Raw genomic sequence first — 22,305 nt, 5'->3', positions numbered from 1 at the left:
TGCCAGGCGGCTCCGAATCACCAGGGGCTGCTGGAGGGGGGGGACCGCGGGCGCGCTCCGAACCCATTTGGGGTGCGAGGAGTCGGGGTTCAGCACCACAGCTCTGCCTTCCCCTCCTGGGGGCTGCATTTAGGGGGCCTCATCCCCCTGTACCCGATGGTTGGAAGCCCCTGGGGTCCTCCCCACCTTCCCCTTGGCACCCGGGGTCGCTCCTGGTTTTGGCTCCGTTTCCTGGGGTTTGGGGACCCGGCCAAGCCAAACGCAGCCGCTTGTGTAACGTTGTGCTCCAAAAGCTTCTTAAACACTCACATATTTCCATTGGATTTCCCTTGCCCCGCGCTGCTGATTACTGCAGTATTTATGTATAAATAGAAGCTGTCTTCCCCATAATCTGCTCGTTTCTCCTCGTTAGCTCGGGGCCGGGCCCACCGCTTCGCTCAGCGCCGAGTCCAGGCTCTGCTTTGGGGTTTGCCGGGACCCGGTGGCACTCGATGTGCCCGGATCCATCCGTTTTCCTCCAAATTCACTTTTTTAAGCCATTCCCTTGAGGGGTCCAAGGTGTGAGGGCTCCAGCAGCAGGGACGGAGCCCGCTTGGGGCACTCGATGCCCTTTCGGTGGCACAGGGAGGTGGATGCCGAGGTGAGGGGGAAGGAAAAAAACCTCATTCCCCAAATCCACGTGCCTCTTACCAACACCGCCACCCTCCCCATCCTCACACCTGCTGGCTCGGGGCACGCTCGGGCCACGATTCCTTCCCAGCACCTTCCTCCAGCCTCACAAAGCCTTTTTTTTTTTTTTTTTTTTTCCCCCCCCTAATTTACGGAACGTCTCGGTTTGTTAATTATTTTAATCATTATTACTCATCTTTCCCTTCCTCCCCCCTAATACTTCATCCCGGGCCCGTCAATCATTTTAATAGCTGTTTACAACCCATCATCAAGTCTTGCATAACATCCACATGACTGCGCTCAGATGCCTCCGACACCCAAACCTGCCCCGGGCTCTATTTCGGGAGCGCTGAAGCCCACGGCACCGAGCGGCCGCATCCCCCGGGATGCCAAAAACCCTGGGGAGAAGCATCCCTCGGGCAGGACCACGCCAAGGCTGACCCGAGCCAGCCCTGCCCTGGGATTTTTGGGGCCAGGGCTCGTTTTGGTGGTGCCGACACCCCGCTGAGCACCGCGGGCGGATGATGCTCCGCTGCACCTGTTTTAAGAAACGGCACCAAACCCACCCCAATTTTGGGTGGCTGCGGCCGCGCTGCATAGCCGCTACCCGCACCCCGGCCTGGGCAGCGGGAGGAGGAGGCGAGGGGGGGTTACGAAGCACAGAAATGCTGCTAAAAAGCCCGTTTTCCAGCAATATGTGGAGCTCTGCTCGCCGCAGCGCCCGTCGGCGGCGGGTTGGCGGGCGGACGGGGGCAGAGGCGCAATCTGTGCTTGGAGAGCTGCCGGCGTGCTTGCAGCCCTTCCAGCAGGCACCGGCGGGGCTGGGGGGTGGCGAGGGCTCTTTTTTAAGCTCTGCTGTCCTCCCCCTCTCCCGCAGGTTTCGTAACCCTCCCAGGCGAGCGAAGGCTCCCCCCCGGTGCCGGCTGATGAACCCCTGCCGGGGGTCCCAGGGGGGACGCAGCGGTGGCCGGCACCGATGTCTTGCAGCACAGCAGGGTTTGGGCTCCAAGCCCTGGGTTAGGACTGCGGTTTTGCACCAGGGCTGCCCCAATTGGGCTGTTTCTCACCCCAAAACCACCCCTCTGCGTACAGCACAGAGCAATCCTGCCCAGTGCTGGCTCCCCGGGGAGCCGGAGCCGTTCTCTCGCCGTGGAGAAGCCGCAGGCAAATATTTATTGCCACGGCGCGGAAGGAGTTTATTCATTAAGCCCCGACTGACAACGGCAACCAAATGAATTTCTCCTAATGAGGTGCTCGCCGTCACCTTGGCGACAGCACCGCAGCACCCGGGCTGCGGACTGAGGCTGAACCAGGGCAAAGCCCCCAGGACAAGGGGGGGCTGCGGCCACGGGGACCCGGCCCCATGCTGGGGAGACCCCGGCACCCCCCTGCTCTCATTAGCAGCCCAATTAGCCAAACGAAGGCAGCTGATGAACCCAGAGCAGGGCGGGCGGGCGCTTTTCCAGCACGTGGTGGTCGCCACCAGCTCGGTCGGGGTGGGGCGGTGGCGCTCAGGTGGCTTTTGCCATCCTTTTGTCACGGCCTGCTCTAAGCTCGGTGGCTCCTTCCCCTCTGAACCCCGGCTGCAATTCACACACACAGGCAGGAGGTGGATTTTTGTGTATTTTGTTTGTTTTTTTTTGTTGTTTTCCTACACAACTCACACCACACTGCTCACAGAGACCCCAAAACGGCGTACCCACGGCGGACAAACCAAGCGGGCTCTGATTCACCGGGACAACGACACGGCTGCGATGGAGAACGCGACAGCGCCGAGGAGCCCCCGGCGGAGCTGGGGACCCCGGCGAGGTGACACGAGGCAGGGACACTTGGGGACCCCCTGGACGGACACACACGGACACCAGGAACCTGCTGAGACGCGGCGAGGCTGCTGCACACCGAGGGGAGAAGGCAAGGTGCCGAAGGATGCTCACCCGCTGAAGCCTTGGTGCCATCCTGGAGCATCCTCCAGCACCAAGAGGCTCTCTGTGGGATGCTGGAGAGCAGTGAGAGCAGCACCAGCCCCTTTTGGCCCCTCTCCCCAAAAAGAGGACGCAGGAAGGGCTGTGCCAACACCCTGAGCACCCAGCCTGAACCCGGCACAGGGGAGCTGCCGGCTCCAGCAGCCCCCGTGTTGGGGCAGGAGCTCATTTTGCCGGTGGCTGCGGGCGAGCAGAGCGCTGAGGCAGCCTCCAGGAGAGATGCTGGGATTTTGGGGAGACGAAGGGGTCGGGAAGCCAGCAAGCGGTGAGGCGGGCAGGGCTTGGGGTGCTGTGCCCGGGGATAAACCCTGCTGGGGAAATCCTGGGGAGCTGAGGGGTGGCAGTGGGCAGGGGAGGGCAGGGAACCAGAGGTAGGTTTTGCTCACGAGCTGCATCGTGCCGCAAACCAGGCTGCTTGGCACCAAAACAGCCCCGTGGCAGCTCTCCCTGATGCTTTTTTACAGCAAAAAGCGGGCTGGAGCTGGGACTCGTTGCTTTGGGAGCAAGAAGAGGCAACAACCCCAGCGCTAACAGAGCCGTGAAGATGCCCATCCCCACCAGCTCCGGTCAGAAAAAGCAAAAGGTTTCCTGCAAAGCCCCTCCCGGCTCCCGGCGCTCTGCTGGGGAGCCGAGAGGAGGCTTTCCCCCGCCGGGAGGTTTAAAAGAGAAGATGCTTTGTCTCAAAGGGAACAGCCTTGCCAATATTGCCACATTTTCCCGCTGTTTTCCAACACTCTCCAGCTGCAGTTTTCATCTCTTCCTCTCACACTCCCCGTCCTACCCAGCCCTGCTCAGCGGAGGAGCCAAAACCTGCGTGCCCGTCACTCAGCTGCGCTTCCTTCGTTTTTTTTCCAAGCCCCCCCCCCCCCCCAGACAAAATCAGTGCAGCTGAAACAGAACCAGGGCCTTTCTCCAGCAGAAAGCTAACAAAAATAAATATATAAATAAAAAAATAATGCCTGGAATCTGTACTGAAGTCGGGAACGCCACTGACTTCTAGTAACATGTGAACTTTGGGCTGGAAAATGTTCTCTCAGCAGCAAGGAGGAAAAGGAGTGGAGATGGGGGGGGTGTCACTTGTGGCTGGGGAGGGCAGAGCCCCCCAGGAGGGCACAGCAGGCTCCTGGGTGGAAAGGAGGATGGAAAATTTTGGCATTTTGGCAGGGAATTAAATTTCCTTTTGCAGTTTTCACGCAGGGTGCTCCTGCTCGGTGCCGGGCGCCGCGGGGGCCGCGCTCTGCGCCTCCAGCTCCTAAGGCACAGCGCCGGCTGCTCCCTTGGGGACAGGAGGTCCCCGAACCTCTCCTCTTGTCCTCCCCAAGCTCCCTACACGCTGCCGGGGTTGTAGCACAGCAGGTTGAACTCCAGCTTCTCCTCCCAGTGCCTGAGCAAGACGAAGAGCTGCTGGGCCGCCGCCTTCACCGCCGCCAGGCTGCAGCCCTGTGGGAAGTGCTGCTCCCGCAGCCACAGGCTGGCTTTGGCCGCCACCAGCTCCCACTCCACGAAGAAGGCGGCCGAGCTGTGCTCCAGCCAGGCCAGCGCCACGGCCGTGGCCCACAGCATCCCCTCGGGCTCTGTCTGCCGCCGCAGCTCGATGTCGGCCAGCAGAGCCTGCACCTCGGGGCCGTGCTGCTCCGGGGAGGAGAAGCGGCGGATGGTGATGGCCGGCGGGGACAGCTCGCTCTCGGCTCGCAGGGATTTGGAGATGCTCTCCACGGCGCTCCCCGAGAAGTGGCGAGGGCGGCCGGCCGCGTCCTCGGAGGGGCTGACGGCCCCACGGGTGCCGTCGGGGACCGGGTGCTGCCCGTCGTGCCCGAGGTTTGTGCGCTCCCCGCCGGGCACGGCCTTCCTGGAGCTGCTGGAGCTGGAGGGGCTGAGCGCCAGGCGGTGGCAGGAGAAAGGCGAGGTGCGCTTCAGCTTCTCCATGGGGATGCCCAGCGCCTCGCAGAAGGCTGAGTTGAGGAGGAAGGCGCCGCAGGCCAGCTGCAGGGACACCTGTAAGGAGCGGTGGGCACACAGAGCTCTGAGATACTAACCTCTGCTGGGGAATTTGGGGAGAAACTGCACGGATGGAGCAGCTCCCATCTCTGTCAGACAGTGAGAGCCCATCAGGATGAGTTGGGGGTCCCCAACGCCCCCCAGCACCCGCACAGCCACAGCTGGAGCCGGGAGCTGCTCACCAGAGGAAGGTAGTCGATGCTCTCGCTGTCGCTCTCCGAGCTGGCCTCGCTCGTTCTGCCCGGGGATTTGCTCATGAAACCTTTGGCAGCTCGAGTCAGCAGCCTGGTTTTGTGGAGGGTCAGCCTGCGGGAGGACAGGGGGGTGGCTGTCACCTGCCTGTGTCCCCCCTCAGTGCCCACCTCCCCGTTCCACAGCCACCAGCATCACGTTCGCTGTTTGTCCCTCTGCTCCCTGTGCTCAGGTCTGTGCTGGACCCGCAGGACCTGCAGCTGGCAGCAGAGAAAGGAGGAGCTGGGCCCTACCTCGCAGCAAAGAGGCTCTCAATGGGTTTTGGGGAATGTGCAGAAGAGGCAGCCAGGCTCTGGGACGGCGCTGGGAAGAAACACAAAGGCAGGAGTCAGGTGAGTGCTGCAGGAGAGCAAACATCAGAGCTCAGGGAGCAAAATCCACAACATTGGGGTGTGGGGTGCCTGTCCAGGCTGCTGAGGCTCTGCCAAAATCCTGCCTCTCCCCTTCCCTGCATACGTTACGGGACAATAAAATCCCCGTGCATCTTAAAAACGAGTGTGGGAAGGTCTGTACGAAATGCCCCCAGGGCTCTGTGCCTTGCACCTCTGGAGAGAGCCAGGCCTTGCGCTCACAGGCCTAATTGTAGGCAAGAAGGTTTAAAAAAAGATCACTCAGCAGAAAATCGGGTGAGCAACCCGAATCACTGACTTGATTTCCCATAGTTATGTCCGAGCAGCCCGGAGCCATGTCCCTGCAGGCTCCCATGCCCTGGCGTGGCTCTGGAGAGCGGCTCTCAGGAGGGCTGTGGCCACGGGGAGCGGTGTGGCCTGTCCTGAAGCAGCTCTGGGATTTTAGCTGGGGCCACCCCAACATTTGGGCACCCAGACCCTGAGAAAAGGCGCGAGCACCTTCCCCTACCTTCTGGGGGACGGCAGCTGGAGGACAGCGGGGTGCTGCAGGGCGACGGCCCGGCCTCGTCCGCATCTGCAAGGGATTTATGGCATCAGCATCACCCACCCGAAATCCCCAACCCCTCCTGCCCACCTCCTCCCCGCTGCTGGGGCAGGAGGAGGCCACCACGGGCTGCCTCACCCCTCACCTCCCCGCCACGCAAACCCCTGAACGCGGAGGCAATTTTAATTCAGCCGCAGCCCTGGCAATGCCCGCCGCGGTCCCAGCCCAGCTTGTCTTCATTAGCAGAGGATTTGGTGACAGGCAAGTGCTCGCATCCCCCTCGCCTCTAATTACGCCCCGCTTCATCCCTCGTGCTCTCTGCGCCGCGGCTGCCAATTAACTGCCAAGCACGGTCAGCAGGCGCTGCCTGCGGCTGGGGAGTTTTAGGGTAAATTGCAGCTTTTGCCTTGCTTAAGGAGCCGGATTCCAGGCAGATGCAGGATTAATTATCCAGAGCAAATGCCTGGGCTTTTTTTTTTGGGGGGGTCGTGCATGTGACGGCAGCAGGCTGTGGCGTTGGAAATGCCATCTCCAAGGCTTGGAGGATGGATTTCATGCCTGGCAGCCATGGGAGCTGCATCACCTCCGAGCACCGTATTAAAAGAAGAAGGCAGAAGAAAAAAAATACAGAGAAAATACTCCTTAATAAATAAATAAATAAACACCTTAATGGGCTACACCACGAAGAGGAAGGAGACAAAAAAAAGCCAAGGAGCCTTACCCGTGCCATGAAATCCATCATCTCCGTCCTGGCCGCAGGGTGACAGGGGACGCGCCGCAGAACCGCCGCGGTGCCTCCTGTGTCCCGAGCTGAGGCTCCTCGGGCTGCCTTGCCTGGCTGCTGGCCCTTGGCAGGAGAGAAGGGAATTTCTAGCGTTGAGCGAGGGATTTGGAGCCACAAAACCCACGGGCTGGCGAGCTCGGCCACCTGGAGCTGAGGCCGGGCTCTCTGCCTGCAGCCCCCCGTTACCCGCGCGGGTGTAGGCGACGCCGGGGGGCAGGTAGGTGCTGGTGCTCAGATCCACCGGCACGAACGCCGTGTACTTGCTGATGATGTTGCAGGCCTTGCTGGTGTGCACGGCGCTCAGCTGGTGCCGCCGGCCTGACCCTGCCGTGGGAGAGGTGGCGGAGTCAGCGCTGGAGCCAGCTCCCTGCCCCAGCTCCTGGGAGGAGAGGAGCCGGAGCAGGGAGCGTGCCCGACGTGCGTTACCGGGCGTTAATTAATTACCGTGCTCAATTTCACACTCCCTCTCTGCCAGCTGCTCCAGGTCCCGGATGACGGATCTGGCTGCCAGGTGGTGGAAGGTCTCGCTCCACAGGTCCTCGTCGCCCTCCTCCCGGCTGCCCCGCTCGCGGAGGAGCGGGCGGATGTCGAAGGCGACCTCCCACTGCACGGGCTCGCCGCCCCGCAGCCCCTTCACCACCGCCTTGCAGGTGGCACGGGGCGAGCATGGGGAGCCCCGGGCGGCGCCGAAATCCCAGTCCTGGGGCTCCCAGTCGGAGGAGGTCTCTGTCTCGAAGGTGAAGGACGGATGCTGGGCGCCTTCTGCAGAGGGACAACCACGGGGTTAACCATCCAGCTCCCCTCTGCCCCCCAGAAACCGTAATTAACCCTTCCTAATTTTCAGCACAGCTTTCTCACGGGCAATGCCACAGCACCAAAATTTTGGTGAGGTTGCTGGGCCTCCTCTGCCACCTTACCCGGCTCCCCGGGGCTTCGGCTATCGGATGAGGACCTCAGGCTGCTGCTGGCATCCAGCGGCCCCAAGCCCTGTCCAGCTGCAGCTTCGGGCACTGGCGGGGATTCGGGGTGCTGGCAGGAGGACACGCAGCTCCCGTGCAGCAGGGACGGCCGGCGGGCACCCGCGCCACGGATCCTGGTGGTGAAGGGCTGGGAAATGCAAACACAGCAAGCTTTGCCCAATGGGATGCATCCACACAGCATCCCCGAGGTGCCCGAAGCCCCAGGGGCTCTTTCCCCAGACTTGCAGGAGGTGAAATTGGGGTTTCAGCCCTCCAGGCATTGTAATGACTTTGCTCGGGAGCCAAAGGAAAGAAGAGAGGCAGAAAGATCAAGCACCAGTTGCTTGGTAACGGGAGGAGGGGGGGGCACAAGGGATGGGGAGACGGGATTTTATTTTATTTTATTTTTAACGAGGCCGTTTCTCCACTTTCAGGAGACACAAATCCCCCCTGTGGCATCTGCAGCGCCAGATCCCGTACGGATGGCAGGCAGGAACCCAGCCTCCAGCACCACCGAGCTTTTGGATGAGCCCACCAGCAAAAAGGGGAGGCAGGCAGCTGGGAAAGGGGCAACCCGAAGCAGGAGAGGCTCACCAAGAGAGGAAGGAGCTGCTTCCAAGCCAAGAAGCCCCTTCCCATTCAAAATTTGGGCTCTCCTCCCAGGCAGGGCGAGGAGCCGGGGCTTTGCGCTGCCCGCCGCCAGCCCTGACCTTTCCATCCCAGCAGCGTGTGTGTGGGGACGAGCTGAGGGCTCACATTCACAGCCCCAAAAATGTCAAGCCCTGGCAGCCAACCTTGGAGCCGGGAGAGTTGCTGGGAGCCCTCGGGGCAGCGAAACCAGGCTGCAATTAATTCGGAGCAGGGCGCACGCTGCTAGGCACTGACTGCCCTCCGGTCCTTTCTGCCTCTCGGGCACGGGCACGGGCCAGGTGCTTTGCTGGGCCTTGGCAAGGTGAGGGAGGATGAGGGCATCCCCCAAAACACCTGCCTGCCACGAGGTGCTTTTCGGCTGGAGGGTAGAGGCTTTGTTCCTCTCCACGGAGCAGGGACCCTTCATCCCCTGCATCCCCCTGTGCACCCCCTGCGCCCCAGCGCCAGCTGAAGCCTCGTGGCAGCCCAGCCATCCCTCCCCGTGTTTCCATGGGAACAAAAGTGTGGCAGCAGCAGCTGCTGCACATCCTCCCGGCCCTGATTTCGGAGCTGAGCACTGCGGCGATGCTGAGGAGGGGAGAAAACCCGGTCCCAGCCTTCCAGAGAGCAGCCTGAAGCTGTCCTGGGGCTGCCGCCTTTCACCCGCTGCTGGATGCAGTGGGCAGCACCACACGTGTCCGGGTGCCAGCCCAAAACTCTGCAGGGGCTGCAGCTTCCAGGGGAAGCAGGGGAATCTGCTTTGGGACTGATCCTGGCACCCTGCAGGGCATGGATACGCCCCAGGCAGAGTTTGTATGGCGTGGCCAAAGTACAGATGGGCAGGGAGAAGCTTGGGGGTGAGCCAAAGAGCAAAGCGAAGGAGGAGAAGGAGGGGCACTCAGCAAACAGAAGCGGGGAGCAGGATCCTGTCCTCGTTTCCTCCGTGCTTGGGGCACACCTTGGCACAAAGTGCACCCAGCAGGGCTGGCGTGACCCGGGCTCCTTCCCTTCCACACCTGAGGCGTCCCCGGTGCTGCAGGCTGGCCCCAGCCGCACACGGAGCCCCTCGGGGGGCACCCACCTGGAAATCCAGCGGGCACGGCTCGGGGCTGAGCTGCTGCAGGTCCTGCAGGTGGGCTTTGCGCAGGGGATTCCTCAGCAGGGAGCTGCCCGGATCGCTGGCCGTGGGCTCCTTGCGGAGGGGCTCGTGGCTGGTGACCTGGTTGGCACTGAACGCCCGTCTCCTGGAGGATGTCTTGGCATCAGTTCCTGCACGGAGGGAGAGAGGATGGGCTCCGGTCCCCCTGGGGAGCAGGGGGATGCTCTCGGCCCTGCTCGGTCGGAAGAGAAGTGACAAAACCACAGAAGGAAACGAGAGCACTCAGTCCCCCGGGGGATGCCAGGGGAGCGGGCTGGGAGGTTTTGTCTGAGAGATTTTCAGCCAGGAAAAAAAAAAAATAACACACAACAAAAACCTGTCTGCGTTTACCCAAATCTCCTTGGAGAAGACAAAGGGTTCGCTAATGAAATTTCATTAGCGCAGACATTTTCCTGTCAGAGCGAGAGGAGGGTTTCATTTGGAAGTGCACGATTTCTCATTACTTCTGACAAGGTTGAGAGGATGCACAGCACAGCTCTTCTCTGATTACAAGCACAGAACACCCCGCGAGTGGCGGAGGTTTCCCTTGCAGCACGGAAACACGGCCCCGACCAGGGCTTTGGGGCCATTTTTCCCCTTTTCTTCCCCTCTAACTCCAACTTTGGGGCTTGCTGCAAGAAGCAGCTGTTTTGCATGGCCTGGCTGGGCTACCGACCTGCTCCAGCCACACTGTGGGCAGCTTGTAAATAATTACACGTGGCCAAAGCTGGAGCTGCTCTGAAAACCTCTGGGGAAGCCAGATCTCCGGGGCTTCCCTTCATTTCCTGACACGTTGGGGTAAAGCAGCCAAAGCGAACAGACTCGCTCGAGCCTTGGGAGATCCCTCACCGCTCCTGCAAACCCCCCTGACACTTTGCAGAGGTAGAGCTGGGAAGGCTCAGCTGTCAGGGAAGGAAATCGGCAGAGCAGGGAGGAAAGCTGGTTAGGAAGATGGGGGCACAGCGGGAAACCTGACCCGTGTCCGTGTCCGATTCTCCACCGGGGTCCCTGCCCACCGCCAGCTGATCCGGGGCACGCTCGGCCCCCTCCGGGTAGCTCCAGCTCTCCGTGCTGGCTCCCTCTTCCTGGGAGTGCAAGAAAACTGAGCTGCTCGACTCCTGGGAGCGCATCATGCTGTACCGCCGCCTCTTGTCCTGGGGAGAGCGGAGAAGAAAGTCCCAAAGCTGCAGCTCCCATGTGGGTTTGCACCCCGGTGCCCTTTTTGCCTCTCTCCATCCCCTTGGCCACCCGTCAGGCTCCCCGGTGGCCCACCCCCTGCTTCCCTTCCCACCCAGAGAGCCACGAGCAGTCACGACCACAGGTTTGCAAGGGGAGAAGAAGAAAAAGGGAAAAAAAAAGCCTTTGGGTTGGGGGCGGACTCACGGATCGGGGGTTGGAGAGGTACAGCGAGGTGTCACAGACGACGCCGTAGCCAACCAGGCGGTCACCGGGGAAGAGGCAGCTGGTGCTGAGCGGGGACACCAAGACCTCGGTGCTTTCGGGAAAGACCCACTCCACGGACACGTCGCTCAGGACCGGTGCCATCGCCTTCTTCAGTGACCTGATCATCTGGGGAAGGAGAGAAGAGCGATCATACAGAAGGCAGACCCTCCCCTGCTTCTGCAGAGCACCCCAAAAGGCGCAGGGGTCTCCGACAGCCCCATGCCCTGACCCAGGGGACAGCCCAAATCTGTGACCATCTCCTGGGCAGACCTAGCAGGGAGCCCGCGGGCATTTCCCTGCACTCCAGGAGGAGTCAGCCCCAGATTTCCAGGCAGAGCATCTCAACCCTCCCCTGGTGTTCCCGCTGCTTGTTCGCAGGCTCTGGGCGACGCACCAGGCTGTGGTTTATACAGCTGGTAATTGACGCCTCAGACTGCTGAAGGCACTGAGCTGCACAGCCTGCAAAGCTCTTTATTAATAGCTCTATTAAAAACAAACAACAAAAAAAAAGACAAAAAAATTCCCACCTCTCTTCACTGGTTTTGTTTTTAATTTAGATCAGAAATGCGGATGCTGTTCTGCGTGCTACAGGTTCCTGCAGAGGGAAGGGCTGCGGAGGGCCTTTTCAGATCAAGCACGCAGGAGGCAGCTTTTTAAAGATATTTAGGGGCTGAAGACCCGATTCCCTTGGGGTTTGGTCACCGGGCAGATGACACTGTGATTTTACCAAGGGACAGAGCCCACGTAGGGCTGTTCTGCCGGCACATCTGAGTCACCAGCCCTGGTCTTCACGGGGAGAGTGGAAACGAAGCGCCCTCGTTTGCTTTCAAGCTGGCTTAATAGGCAAAACCATCGCCGCCCGTTCCCCTCCCTCCAACCCCGGGTACTTCTTGCCTGAGCGGCGCGAGGGCTGAGCCTGACTTCAAAACTAATTGGCTGCTTTGATGCCGGCTCTCCTGCCCCTGCCTGCGCCTGCGACAGCAGCTCTCCCTTTGAAGCCGGAGCTGGCGGATGGAGGCTCTCGCCTCTCCCCTTCCCCACGCGGGGTAAACACGCTCCCACTCCCTCCGACAGCCGGAGATGAGGCTGCTCCTCCATCCCCTCCTGCTCACCCACCTGCTGCCGAGTGGGAGGCGTGAAGGCAGCACCAGGAGAGGGAGCGGGGCCGGCGGCTGAGCCGCTGCCTCCCCCTCGCTGCGCACACGGCAGCGTCGGAGAGCGATGCGGTGGCCCTGGGGGACACACCGGTAGCCCTAGGGGACACACCGGTGGCCCTGGGCTCCCCATCTCCCCGCAGCACAGAGGGTGGCCGTACCTTGGGCTGCAGCCGCTCGCCCTCGGCCAGGAACTCGGCGCTGCCCCTGGACACGGCGGCCAGCCCCTGCACCAGCCTCCTGCAGGCACTGGGGCCGATGCCGAAGCTGTAGCACCTGCACGGGGATGGGATGGAGAGCGTCAGGCACATCCAGCAGCTCCCAGTTTCCCTGCTGGCCTCTCTGCCTGAGCAGGGCTCCAAGATTTTTGGCTGCGACCCTCATTTGGAGGTTCCCCCCCCTCCAATCCCTGCCTCCACCCTGAGCGCGAGCAAGCTGCCCAGTCAGCTCTTCTCCCTGCCTGTGGTCAGCAGCATTAGGGACCCAGCAATTATCTCTGCTCACAATTAAAATAAACGTTTTCTCAAGGAAAGGGGAACCAGCCGGGCAGGATCGCTGCCCGTGATCTGTGCTCAGCGAGCTGGGGGTTGGCAAAGGGCTGCAAACCCCATAGGGAGGCAGAGGGTGCAGGGTATGGCCAGGGCTGGGATGAAAACACCTTTGGCAGCAGTCTGCGGCTGCAGCAGGGGCTTTTCTTCTGGAGGTTTTAATCTCCAGATGGCTGCAGGTCTTACAGAGATTCGCAGCCTCTCACACGGGGCTCTGATCTCCTCCGGAGGCCGGGCACGACTCAGACACGCGCTGCGCGGAGCCCTCCAGGGCCAAGCTCCAGCACTGGCTGCATCCAGCTCACTGGCACACCTCCAGGAGCGAGGGGTGGGCAGTCCTGTACCCCTGATAATCCCTCCATATAGGAAAAAAAAAGGGCAGAGCCGCTTCCCTGATCAGCCCTGAGCTCTGAGGGATGGGAGAGGAATAAGGTTTTTCTCGCATTTTTCTAATTTTTCATCTCCCTTAAGGAGATGGAGGAGAAACCAGACTGTCAGGGCTGAGGAACAGGCTAGGAGCAAATTTGCTGCTTCCCCCACTGCTCTTTTTCAGCCTATTCATTTCTGTGCAGCGCCATCCTGGAAGCAGCTGGGTCTGGACCCAGATGTGCTTTAGAAAAAAAAAAAAAAAAAAAAAAACAGGCAAGGAAGATTGCTCGTGTGTCAATCTCTCCTAGCAGGAAGCATCCGACGAGAGCCTGTGAAGTTGTCAGCCCAATTATCCCGCTTTTGATTGTTTAAAAAGCATCTGAACTTCTGGGATCCGTTCCAAACCCTTTGAGGTTTCTCCCGTGGCTGGCAGCAGCAGCCCGCAATCCTGCCTCGGTTCCTGACGCGGGGATGTCTGTGCCACGGAGCCCCGCGGCCCCCTGCGCTCGAGGAGCAGCCCACCCTGCTGGTGCCAGGCTTTTTGCCCTCCTGGCGGCCGGCCCCCCCGTACCTGGTGGAGGACGAGTGGTTCCTCAGCACCTCCAGGACCTTCCCCGTGTCGCCCACGGCCCCGGCGGTCAGCAGGAAGAGCAGCCGGGGGTGGCCCCTGGGGATCGGCTGCCGCACGACCCACCTCAGGGGCGCCAAGATGTTGGTGCTGCCCATGTCAGCCCGCATCCTCCTGAGGCTCTCGCAGGCGACAGCCAGGCTCTCCTGCCAAAGGAGCAGCAGAGCCAGCAGCCTCGAGAGGCCGGAGCCCTGCAGCCCCTCGCCCAGCCCCTCACCCACCTCGCAGTAGCTCCTGCTGGCGGGGAACAGCGCCTTGAAAGTGGAGCCGAAGCCCACGATGTTGAAGAGGCAGGCGGGGGTCAGGCTCTTCAGGAGGACCAGCAGGGCGTCCTGGGGGGGAGAGCAAAAGCAGAGGGGTCAGGAACACCGCGGCTCGTCCCCTCCTGCCTTCCTTCATGCCCTTTTCCCACCTGCACGCGATGCAAAAGCAGCTCCTTGCACCTGGCTCCCTGCACTGAGAAAGCACCGCGCGCTCCCCTGCTCCTCGCACGAGCTCCTTGGCGATATTTGGGTGCAAAGCAGAAAGGGGGAGCTTTTGAAGAGCGGAGCAACATCTCTTTGATTTATTTATCTCTTTATTTAACCGGTGGAAGCCGTGCTCGCAGTGCAGCACGGCAGCACCCAGCTGCTGGGTGATGAGGAGCGGGGTGCGAAGCGCGGAGCGGCGACGCGGCGCATCGCCGTGCCCAGACCTGCAGGGAGAAACACACAGCCCAAAGCTGCACAGGAGGAAAAGCCTCCCCCAGCCCCAACTATCTCTCTGGCACTGATGGAAATAACAGGGAGGGGCTGCTCCGAGCGCTTCTCTCCACCAGAAACTGTTATCTAACCTGCCTATTCCTGGGCTTTTACATAAGGGGCCGCCGGCGCGGCCTCAGAGGCGCGTGGATGGAGCTGTGCCGGGCAGCTCCAGCACTCAGCGCTGCAGGAGAGGGAGGACAATCCAAAAGCAAAATGCTGGCAGCGCCGGGAGCGCCCCTGCACTCGCTGGTTATGTGCTGATAAAGGCAAACTTCTGCCGAGGGCAGCAGAAAACCTCGCGCCAGCCCTAGGAGAGGAGCTGCCAAGGGCACGCAGCCTCCTCGCGGCCACGGGGGCCGGGCTGGCCCCGCGGAGAGGCAGCCACGCAGCAGAGCCACGAGGTACCGTACGTGAGCGGGGCTGCTGCCCTTTAGCAGGCTCCCGAGGACTTTACACCAAGCTGTTAGCTCAAACCTACGAGGATGTATTTATATCGCCGCTTCCCGGCAGGCTCCGGGGGTGCTGGCTCCTGCAAATCTCAGCGCTGACATCCCCGCCTTGGAACTCGTTGCAAGGATTTTAAAAAAAAAAAAAAAGACACGCAAAAAATAAACAACAACAACAAAAAGCAGCTCTCCAAATATTTCTCTTGAAGCACTTCCCAAAGTGGGCTACCAGAGCCTGCCTTCTGTTCGAGCGAGCAGAAGGATTTATTGCTTCTTGTGGTAAATATTGATCCTGATCCTGCTGCACTCGGTATCAATACCGCGGCTCGATACGGAGAGATGTTTGCCTCCGGAGAAGTCAATTCCCAGTTATTTTGCCAGCCTGGCTGGTGCTGACGCACGCACCACCTCTTCTACCCCCCCAAAAAGAGCCTGGCCCCGCTGCCCCACACGGAAGGGGACGCCCTGAACCTTCCACCCCCGTCATTTCAGCTGACCTGGACGGGGGCTCTGTCCCCGCAGTGTCCCCATATCCCCAGGGGACGGACCTGAGACCACGCAGCAAGCCAGAAAGCAGAAGCCTGGCCCGGACTGGGGACACCTCCTGATTGCCAGGCTCCGAAATGTGGTGAAGGAAGGAGGGGGGGGACCCTGTGTGGCACCAGCAAAGCCACCACGGAGATAACACCGGGACAGGGCACAGCCAGGGCTCCCCAGAGGACCCCCGCAGCCCCCCTCAGGCTCCCCACCGCCCGCGGTGGCACCACACGCTCCTTTTTGCTCCTTTTTGCTCCTTTTTGCTCCTTTTTGCTCCTTTTTGCCATCCTCGGCAAGTTCCCATGGAAACGAGAGGCGGATGGGGAGGGAGATGGCTTTGAGATGCTCCCTGCCACCCGCCTCCAGCTGCGGGCAGAGCTGCTCTGCCGGAGGTGGGGACACAGTGGCACTTTTTGGGGGGGCACTTTTGTCACCCATGTTAGGGACAGGGGTGAGCGGGATGCCCCCAGCTGCAATCGAAGCCCCAAGGGGAAGCCTGTCCCTGCCCCTGCTCAGGAGGATGCAATGTTTTAAGGTATCGGGGCTCAGCTGGCCCCCAAAAATCAAGAGGAACTTTCCAAGGAGAGCTTTTGCCAGAGCTGCTCCCTGAGATGTGCCAGCTGGCGGACACCAACCTGCCCCAAAATGCGTTAAGGGCTAAGGATAAGGGAACAGCCACCAGTGTAGGAACCTCCGTAGATCCCATGAGCAGTGGCACATGTCCAACCAGGCCCTGGGCACAGGGAGAGATGGAGAAGGGTCACGGGAAATGGGAAACCAGCAATGGGGAGAGGGAAATCCCTTTGTGCTTGGTGCACGGATGGGAAGGAGAGGAGCAGGGGCGGTGAGGGGGCTTGGCAGCATCACTGCAGCTACCTAACGAGCAGCACAGTCACCATGACTAACGCCACGGTGTATAATTACCCCCATCCCCTCTTAATGAAGGCGCTGAGAAACCTTTATGATATGGTTCAGGTGCCCCCATCCCGCGCGGTACCTTGACGCGGTCGATGCTGCCGCCGCTCATGCTCCTGCTGCGGTCCACCAGGAAGATAAACTCGCCGGGGGCTTTGCGGAGATCCTCCTGGGCCGTCCGCAGGTCCGGGCAGAAGTTCAGCATGACGACAGGGTGGTGGGGGATGTCCTTGTTCAGGCGCTTCCTGATGATTTCTGTCTGCAGGGAAGAAGGAGAGGGAAGGCGGCGGGGGCGGCATCCTGCGGCCCCGCTCCACCTGGAGGGGGTTCACAGCGTGCCTACGGGTGGAGACGCTCGTTTTGGCCCTGCTGATGGAAACACCTCTCCAAACTGATTATTAAATCATCATTATTGCCCTCGGGTAACGTGGTTCGTTAGCACTGCTTGGCGTGACACGAGGCGCAGAGCTACCCAAGGATTTGTGCACGGCCACTCAGTGACAGAGCGCAGGACGCGGCGCTCAGCGCATCGTGTTGGCTGCTTGGCTTCCCTCCTGCCACCTCTGCCCTGCTCCTGCCCCTTCCCCTTCCCTTCCACCGCTTCCCTTTGTGGGAACCAAAGGGCTTCAGAGAGCCCAACCCATCACTCAGGGCAGAATTTCAATAGGAGCCCGCCCGCCGCACGTCTCTGGCTCTCTGCTTTGTGCCTGCTTTTATTTCAAGGATCGATCTCCGTTGGAGACGTGATAAAATTAAACCAGGACAAACCCTCTCGAGCTGGTTCTGCCACCCACTGTGGTTTCCAGGTGGCTCCGTCACGCCTCACCTGCTCCCCCAGCTCCATGGGGCTATGGGAGGCTGTGCAGCGAGCTGCCCCGGCCCCACAGGCTTTTTTTGTGCCTTTTTTTTTCGCCTTTTCCCTTGCTTTCAGAGGCTGCAAGCTCTTGCTGACTTCACGAGAAAGAAACCAGACCCCAAAGGGCTGGTTTTCTCCTGCATTTCCCTCTTGAGCTTCGGGAAATAAATGAACCGGGAGCTGGAGGGGTGCGCTCCGTTCCCCTTTTCCTGCTCTCAGCAACGTTATTTTCGTCAGGATCTTTCCCAGCATGGATGTCCGTCCCATTTCAGCCTGGGAACCCTGCTGGGACCCTGCCCAGGCACTGAGCTGTGCCCCTGGAGCCAAGCACAGCGCTCCCTGGGATGCTCCTGGGGATCCTGGAGCACCTGGATCGTCCCCACCACCCTGCCAGCTGACGGGCACCCGAGGCTTTTGCATAACCACCCGAGGGATGGAAATAAAAGACCATTTACTGCCGAAATTTCTGGGCTGACTCACTGCAGGCCAGAGGTGCTGCGTGGCGTGGGTTCTCCCCCAAAATCCACCCTGAGGCCTTTAGGGAGGAAGGCTTTTTATCCAGGAGGGGGGCGCCTGGGGCACAGCGGGGGGCTTCCTGTGGGGAAACGTCTCCGGAATGATCCCCTCTCCCCCCTCAAAAACCAATTTGACATGTTAAAGACACCGAAATAATTAGGGAGCCATCCGAGCCGGAGCGTGGGAGTTGCGTTTCGTTCCACCTGCCGCACAGCCGAGGCAATTAGAGGAGGCGCCTGCCGAGCAGAGCGAGCGCTGTCCTCATCCCTGCGCCGTGCTGCGAGAGAAAGCCCAGGGGGAGGCAGCAGGGCAGGCGGGCGATGCTTCTCTCAGGGAAACGAGCTCTGGGGGAGACCCCCGCCCCAGAAACTCGGCCGGTGCCCCCGCTCCCCTCCTCTCCGCTCAGCCCCGCACGCCGCCGCAGCAGCTCGGGGCGCTGGAGCTGTCACTCAGCGTGTCAGAGCTGCCAGAAGATGAGGCAGAAATCCCAGAGCAGACATTTCTCCATTTGCTCGTCAAGAGAACAAAGAGAAGTTTCTGCTACCTTTGTCTCCGCTTTAGCTCATTATGCCGAGCCCGATCGCTTCTGTCTTCCTGACAGCTATCCAGAAAGGGTAAACATTTACCGAGCAATTAAAAGAATATTTTATTCTATGTCACCGCAATAATACCCTTAATGCTATAATAACGCACCTACCTAATTACGCTGTGCTAGAATAGCACTAATTACACACACAATAACCCTCGCGGAGCTTCTTCCACACTCGCTTTATCAGAAGCAGTGTAGGATTTTCCCCTCTTCCTCCACGCCAAGCCCTCTCCGCGGGAGGATGCTGCAGTTATTGGGCCGGCGTGATGCAAGCAAGCAAAGCAAGCAGCTTCTTGCGCCAAGGAACGCCCGGGCTGACGCTCGGCAGCTCGTGCTCCTCACCTTTTTTTGGGCGCTGGGGTCCTTCTTGGTGCCTTTGATGAAATCGTTCTTCCCCTTCAGGTGCTGCTCGTACTCTGCGGGCGTCATATCGCCTCCTTCCATCAAGACGTGAGGCATGTGGGGCTCTGGAAACGCAGAACCACTTGAGCTGAACGTCAGCTTGGCACGAAATACAGACACCCCCAAGAAATACAGACACCCCCAAGCGCAGAGATACAGGGGCAGCCCCGAGAGGGTCCGGGATTATCTCACGGAGAGCCCCTGACCCCGACACCAACGCTACGGGACAGGGCTCTGGGAAGGGGCTGCGGTGGCGGAGGGGAAGCAGAGCCCACGTACCGCTGGGGTGGATCAGGATCTCCACGGGCCTGTCGAAGGTGTGCTTGTCGGCCAGCGTGATGACGATGCTCCTCGCCGAGCGAGCCGAGGGGTCGGCGTCCGCGCGGATTTTGTGCGTGGGGCTCTCGACGCCTGCCCAAGGGAACCACGGGGAGGTTGGGGACGACCCCACGCCAGAAGGAGGATGATGAGGGTAGGTGTTGCCTAGAGGTGATGAGAACCCCGCAGCACGCCCTACCTGCCAGCAAGCACGGCCCTCGGATCTCCAGGTGGAAGCTGAACTCATACTCGGAGGGGTTGGTGGCCTCGCTCTCCAGCAGCTGGGCCAGGCAGGAGCTGCTGCCCTGCTCCGGGCTCCCCGATCCGCAGCAGGGCTTGGCTCTGCGGGTGAGAGGAGCCCCGGTTAATGCTGGCCACGTGTGCTGCGTCCCCAGGGACTGAGCATCCGCAGCCCGTGTGCTCTGGGGTGTTGTCCCCAGTCCCCCTCCCACTCTCCGGTCCCATCCCGTGGCTTCGTACGTCCGGAGCTGGTGTGCAGGAAGGGTGCTGGAGCTCTCCGAGCTGTGCTGCGGGACCCTGGGGACGCACACAGCTGGCAGCAGGACCCTCACGGCCCCGCTGGGCAGCGTCTGCAGCTCCGAGGAGGTGCTGATGAAGATGGAGATGCTTTCCAGGGGAGGAATCGTGCCCAGGCTAGCCACGAAAGCGATCCTCTCCAAGTCCTCGTCCAGCACAATCCTTCCTGCAGAGATGGCCACGAGACGTGGTGTCAGCCACACAAACTGCTCCTCAGGCCTCCACCACCACCCCAGCCCTGGGCCAGATGCTCAAAGCAACCTCTGCTGCAGAGATTCCTCCCGAGAGCCCAACCCACGGCCCTCTGCATCGCCCTTTTGGCTCTCCAGCAGCAACAGCACTTTCCCAAACAGATGGGACCATCCCTTTCGGCAGACACTATAGGGATACGAGCCCCACAGCCTCATCTTTTCAACACTTTTTCATCTTTCCTTCCCCCGTGCTCCCCCCCAAAACCCTCTCACCGCTCCTGTCGTGAGCTCGTCCGTCGGGGAGGCCGCAGCCATTGAAATAGGCGGCGTCGATCTTGGCCTTGTCCTTGATCTGCACGGTGACGGCACGCCGGCACACTGCCGCCTCGAACCCCACCACGGTTGTGTGCTCGTCCAGGGGGAAGACGAAGAGCCCTGATGGCCAGCGGGGTGTTAGCCCAACAAGCCCTCGCCCAGACCCACCTCAGGGGGCTGCTTCTCCCCGCTCTGCACTCCCCACGTGGGTTTTTCCCAGGGGAAGAGGTGGCAGAGGGGCGTGCTGCTGCCCCCTCCACCTCTACGGGTGGAGAAATGGGGCTGGTGAGAGCCTCCCGGGGAGAAAGGCACAGAGGAACAACCCCGGGCACCAGGACGGGCTGGGAAATGGGCTGGCCAAAAAGGATTTGGGGATCCCGGTGGGCACCAAGGCGAGCCAGCAGCGCGCCCTTGCTGTACAAACACCCGTGTAACTTTGGGTTCACAACGACCACGGGGAGGCAGCTCCCGAAGCAGCGCGATCCCAAAACCCCGTGCAGACACTTGCCTTCGCACGGCTGCGCCTCCGGGTTGCGGTAGGTGAGCGAGGCCGTCACCCCGCAGGCGTAGCCGCTGACGCACGAGGTCACCTCGGAGGCGGCGAGCGGCAGCGGGCGCCGGGTGCCGCGGTTGAGCAGCCCCCCCGGCATCTCCCCCGTGGGGCTGGCGGTCACGGGGTGCCTGGTGGTGAGCTGGGGGACGCAAGGAGGAGCCCTGGGGGACCCGCACGTCCCCGTCACCTCTTGGTGTCTTCAGTGGCCCTGCTGTGCCTGCGGTTTTCCTCGCTCGCTCCCCGCAGCGGTCTTGCTAGCGGCTCCTGGTTTTTTTGCAGCCCTGTGGGTAGGACAGAGGGCAGGAAATCTCCATGGGACAAGTCCCGGGGTGATGGCCCTGCTGGCAGAAGTGGGGATGGAGGTGAGACCCCATAAGACACCGATGGGAGATGCAGGACCCTGTGGGGCCAGGCAGGGGCAGGACATTGTGGGGGTGAGCAGCACACCTCGCCAGCCCCCCATTACTGCTGGAGCAGGGACAGAAGGGGGTGGCTGTGGCCTTCCAGGCTGTCCTCATCCCCCCAGGGGACACGTTCCCCATCTCCTGCACAGGGTGACTCATCCTGGCACAGCAGAGCCATTCGGATGCAAAGCGGCCGCTCCTGCCAAGCACATTTCAGCCCTCTCCCTGCAGCTTTCCTCGGTGCCAGCTCCTCTCCCCAAGGGCCGGGGTGCCAGCTCCCACCCCAGGTGAGCCCAAGCCCTGCCCCAAAATTGCCCAAAAGGATGGGGAGGGCTCAGGGGGGCTCCATTCCCTGCCCCAGGACAGGGCTGGAGGATCCGACACCATTCAGTGACTGCAGCACAGAGCGGGGAGAGGAGACAACGGGCACGGGGACCCCCGGCGCACCCCCTGCGCCCCCCAGGAGCCACCCCAAGCTCCCAGCCGGCAGTACCCTCGCTCCCCAGCGATTTCTGCTGGCATGTGTGGAGCATCCCCGCATCCTCCCAGCCTCGGACACCGCTTGCTGCAGCGTCACAGCCGCTGGCCCGGCCTCAGGACAGATCAGCGCGGCCGCCCTGCGCTCGCTGCATCAGCAAAAGCAGCCGTGCCCGTAATCCTGCCCGCCAGGGGAGCAGCAGCACAGGGCTCTGGACGTCAGTCGTCACTCGGCTGGCCACGCTCAGGCTTTATTTTCCCCATGCTTTGCAAATGATCTTTCCCGGGCCGCCGGGGAGGGAGCTGTGCTGGTGAGGAGCTGGGAGCTCAGCCCGGCTGAATTCGGTGCGCCACGCACGGGGCTGGTGCTGCTGCTGCTGCGCCGACGTCGGAGGATGGTCGCTGTGACGTGCAGAGAGAGGGGCTCTGCTGCACAGCACGGGTGTGATCGCCACGGGCAGGCTGGGAGCTGGATTTTAAGCTTGGGTAAAGGGCAATTACGTGCCTGGAAGCAGGGTGTGAAGCCCAGAGGGCTGCTCAGGTGATATCTGTGCCCCTAAAGGCTTTGGTGCCACCGAAAAACCTGGCTCTGGAGCAGGTGTGCTCAAGGCAGAGGCAGAAAAATGCTCTCCTGAGGTTTGTTTTCATGCATCGAGGAGAAAAGAAAACCCTGACTGCTGTATGCAGGTAGCCCAGCCCCCAAAAGAGCACCAGGGTCCCGGCAGTGCCACCACCCAGAAAGGGACCACGGGGTCCCCAGCACCCACAGCGCACCCATGGCATGGCCCCCATGTCCAAAAGGTGGCTGAGGGTGAGGAGGGAGTGGGGAGAGGTGAGAACGCAGCCACTCGTGCCGAGTACAGGCCAGCTGTGCCCTCGGGGATCTCACTCCCACCCCATCCTCAGTGTCGGTCTCATAACCAGGCAGAAAACGTCCCCGTGGCCCCCGCTGGCTGGAAAGTCCCCTGCCATTTGGCCACAAGCTGTGCTTTCATTCCGTGCCACGACAAACCCCAGATTTTTCCTCCTTCTTGCTTCCCCTCCACCCCACCCCACAT

At 61.2% G+C, this 22,305-nt stretch overlaps 1 protein-coding gene across 1 annotated transcript; it reads right to left on the bottom strand.

The window, feature by feature from the left end:
• Nucleotides 1–660: 660 nt before the first annotated feature.
• On the bottom strand, nt 661–22,194 carry VWA5B1 (von Willebrand factor A domain containing 5B1). The gene is made up of 21 exons (XM_068658721.1): nt 20,322–22,194; nt 19,772–19,933; nt 19,251–19,473; nt 18,970–19,112; nt 18,732–18,863; nt 18,393–18,517; nt 16,172–16,348; nt 13,670–13,780; nt 13,392–13,594; nt 12,065–12,179; nt 10,690–10,875; nt 10,283–10,460; nt 9,250–9,437; nt 7,497–7,686; nt 7,024–7,341; nt 6,766–6,903; nt 6,517–6,642; nt 5,760–5,825; nt 5,135–5,204; nt 4,832–4,955; nt 661–4,646 (listed from the first exon to the last, which is right to left on the bottom strand). The coding sequence occupies exons 1-21, from the start codon at nt 20,461–20,463 to the stop codon at nt 3,978–3,980; spliced, it is 3,786 nt and encodes a 1,261-aa protein (XP_068514822.1). The 5' UTR covers nt 20,464–22,194; the 3' UTR covers nt 661–3,977.
• Between the last annotated feature and the right edge of the window lie 111 nt (nt 22,195–22,305).

The sequence above is a fragment of the Anas acuta genome, chromosome 22 (assembly GCF_963932015.1).
Source record: "Anas acuta chromosome 22, bAnaAcu1.1, whole genome shotgun sequence".
NCBI classification, from domain to species: domain Eukaryota; kingdom Metazoa; phylum Chordata; class Aves; order Anseriformes; family Anatidae; genus Anas; species Anas acuta.
The sequence above is the reverse complement of the archived record's forward strand: the minus strand, read 5'-3'. Positions and strand labels throughout refer to the sequence as shown.